The 2,287-nt window shown below is 37.0% G+C and overlaps 1 protein-coding gene across 1 annotated transcript; it reads left to right on the forward strand.

The window, feature by feature from the left end:
- Window positions 1-328: 328 nt before the first annotated feature.
- Window positions 329-2,075, forward strand: ABI4 (Integrase-type DNA-binding superfamily protein). The gene has a single exon (XM_016310074.3). It carries the CDS (start codon window positions 547-549, stop codon window positions 1,618-1,620), a length of 1,074 nt encoding a protein of 357 aa, XP_016165560.1. The 5' UTR covers window positions 329-546; the 3' UTR covers window positions 1,621-2,075.
- Window positions 2,076-2,287: the final 212 nt, after the last annotated feature.

Consider the following 2,287-nt stretch of genomic DNA (forward strand, 5'->3'; position numbering starts at 1 on the left):
TACTCAATACTCAATGTTAATTTTCTTAATATTAAAAAGAAATATCAGATAATTAATTTTTTAAAATTATTGAATATGTACACAAACAAATTTTTAAAACATTTTTGTCTACAAAAAATTTTATTACCTTGAGATTTTTAAATTTTATAAAAATAAAATAAATAAGTCTTTTTATGTAAAAAAAAAAAGTCTAACTAACATAGAAGTAATTAATATAGAAATGAAATGTTGATTGAATTGATTAAGAGGTAAAATAAATAGAGTTTGAGTTGATAAATAGATTTGAATGGCACCGCCCTATTCCACCATTGACAGAGAAGGCATGGAAAGAGCTTCAGAAGTAGCCTCCTCTATGGACTAATCAACAAATATCAAAACACTGAACGAGGCATCTTCAAGCCCCAACCACCTAACACTTTCCCACAACTAGTCTCCATCTCTCTTTCCCTCTCTTCCCATCACACCCAAACAAGAAACCATTCCCCTCCTCGAACTATTCACCCTTCCCCTCACACTTTTTAAAGCTTCAATTTCAGTCACCAACCAATGGAAATTTCTAACCCTAACGATCCCCAAGAAACCAAACCCACCGCCACCACCGCCCCTATCCCCACTCTTTCTCAAACACCTAACACCAGCAGCAGCAGCAGTGATAATAATAACCCCCCTCACAATAATAACCGCAAGTGCAAGGGAAAAGGTGGACCTGACAACAACAAGTTTCGTTACCGCGGCGTCAGGCAGCGGAGCTGGGGGAAATGGGTGGCGGAGATAAGAGAACCGCGCAAGCGGACCAGGAAGTGGCTCGGAACATTCGCCACCGCCGAAGATGCCGCCAGGGCCTATGACCGTGCTGCTTTGATCCTCTACGGTTCTAGGGCACAGTTGAATCTGCAACCCTCAGTTTCCGTCAATTCTAACTCTTCTAATTCTTCGTCTCGTGGCGGTTCTTCTTCTTCTTCTTCTTCCTCCACTCAAACGCTTAGGCCTTTGCTTCCTCGCCCTTCCGGGTTCACCTTCTCATCCGGTTCCCGGTTTCCCGTTGTGTTTAACGGCCTCCACAATAACAATAATAATAATAACTTCTCTGCTGCTACCGCCTCGGGTTTCGTGCCATTTGGGGTTTTCCCTTTTAGTAACGGTAATAATAACAGTGTTGTTGCACCACCACCGGTGCAGTTTCATCATCAGTATTCACCACAAGTGCTGCAAATTCAGCAGCAGCAGCAGCTTCAGCAGCAACAACAACAGTGTCACCATCGTCACCAAAAAGCCGATGAATCAGGTGGAACAACTTCAATTAGGTTAACCTCGCATCAGAATAATAATAATAATACTACTAATCATCCTTCGGGTTATGTTCATCGTCCTCATCAAGAGAGTTGCATGGTTATGGAAGAAGAAGTATTGAATTATAGTAATAATAATAACAATCTCGCTGTGGATTCAACATTGTCTTCCTCAGAGGTTGGAGCAGATGCAGTGGTGGATCCAGATCCGGATCCGGAACCGGGTATCGGATCTATGTGGTCTTCGTTGACGGAGGAGGATTATCCAGTTAGCTTGTGGGATTACAATTACAATGATCCATACTTTTGTTTGAATTTTGAAGAAATTTGATGGTGCATGCAGTAGCTTCATTCAGCTTCATTATTGATTTTGTTAATTGAAGTCAAATTACAACATAGGTACTCTTAATAGTTGATCGAATCCATTGATCTGAGTTTTATATAGTGCATTAGACCATATATAAGTGGACTACTATTGTGAATAAAGTGTGGGTAGAAAGGAACCCAAAGTTCAAAGTAGTTGTGAATAATTTCTGGTGGAATAATTTATCTGGATAAACCCTAGGATTGTGATTTGATTGAAGGTCAGTTTTTTCTTCTTCAAGCTCTCAATGATTTACAATAGTAGTTATTATTTGTTTATTTATGTATTGTTTGATTATTTCTGTATTTTTTTAAATTTAATTGGCTTTGTAGAACATTTGTGTTTAGCGCGGTAACTTGTTGATTTGTGTAGTTTTAAGTTTAGCTTGTTAACAATAGAGAGTAAAGAGAAACAATTTTCGGTTTCATGTTAGCTATTTTTTATTTTTTTTTTATAATTTTAAGATTTAAAATTTATAGTTTAGAATTTATGGCTAGCAGATTTGGATTTAAGAAATAAAATTAAAGAGATATATATATATATATATATATATATATATATATTTATTTAGAAAATAAGCTGAAATTGGTTGAAAGAAGTAAGCTTTCTACAATACTCATAGGATCATATTTGT

The sequence above is a fragment of the Arachis ipaensis genome, chromosome B7, assembly GCF_059453495.1.
Source record: "Arachis ipaensis isolate K30076 ecotype BB chromosome B7, ASM5945349v1, whole genome shotgun sequence".
Classification (NCBI taxonomy): Eukaryota; Viridiplantae; Streptophyta; class Magnoliopsida; order Fabales; family Fabaceae; genus Arachis; species Arachis ipaensis.

Excerpts from the sequence above, each read along its gene's own strand:
- ABI4 (XM_016310074.3), top strand. The coding sequence starts at position 547 with ATGGAAATTTCTAACCCTAACGATCCCCAAGAAACCAAACCCACCGCC.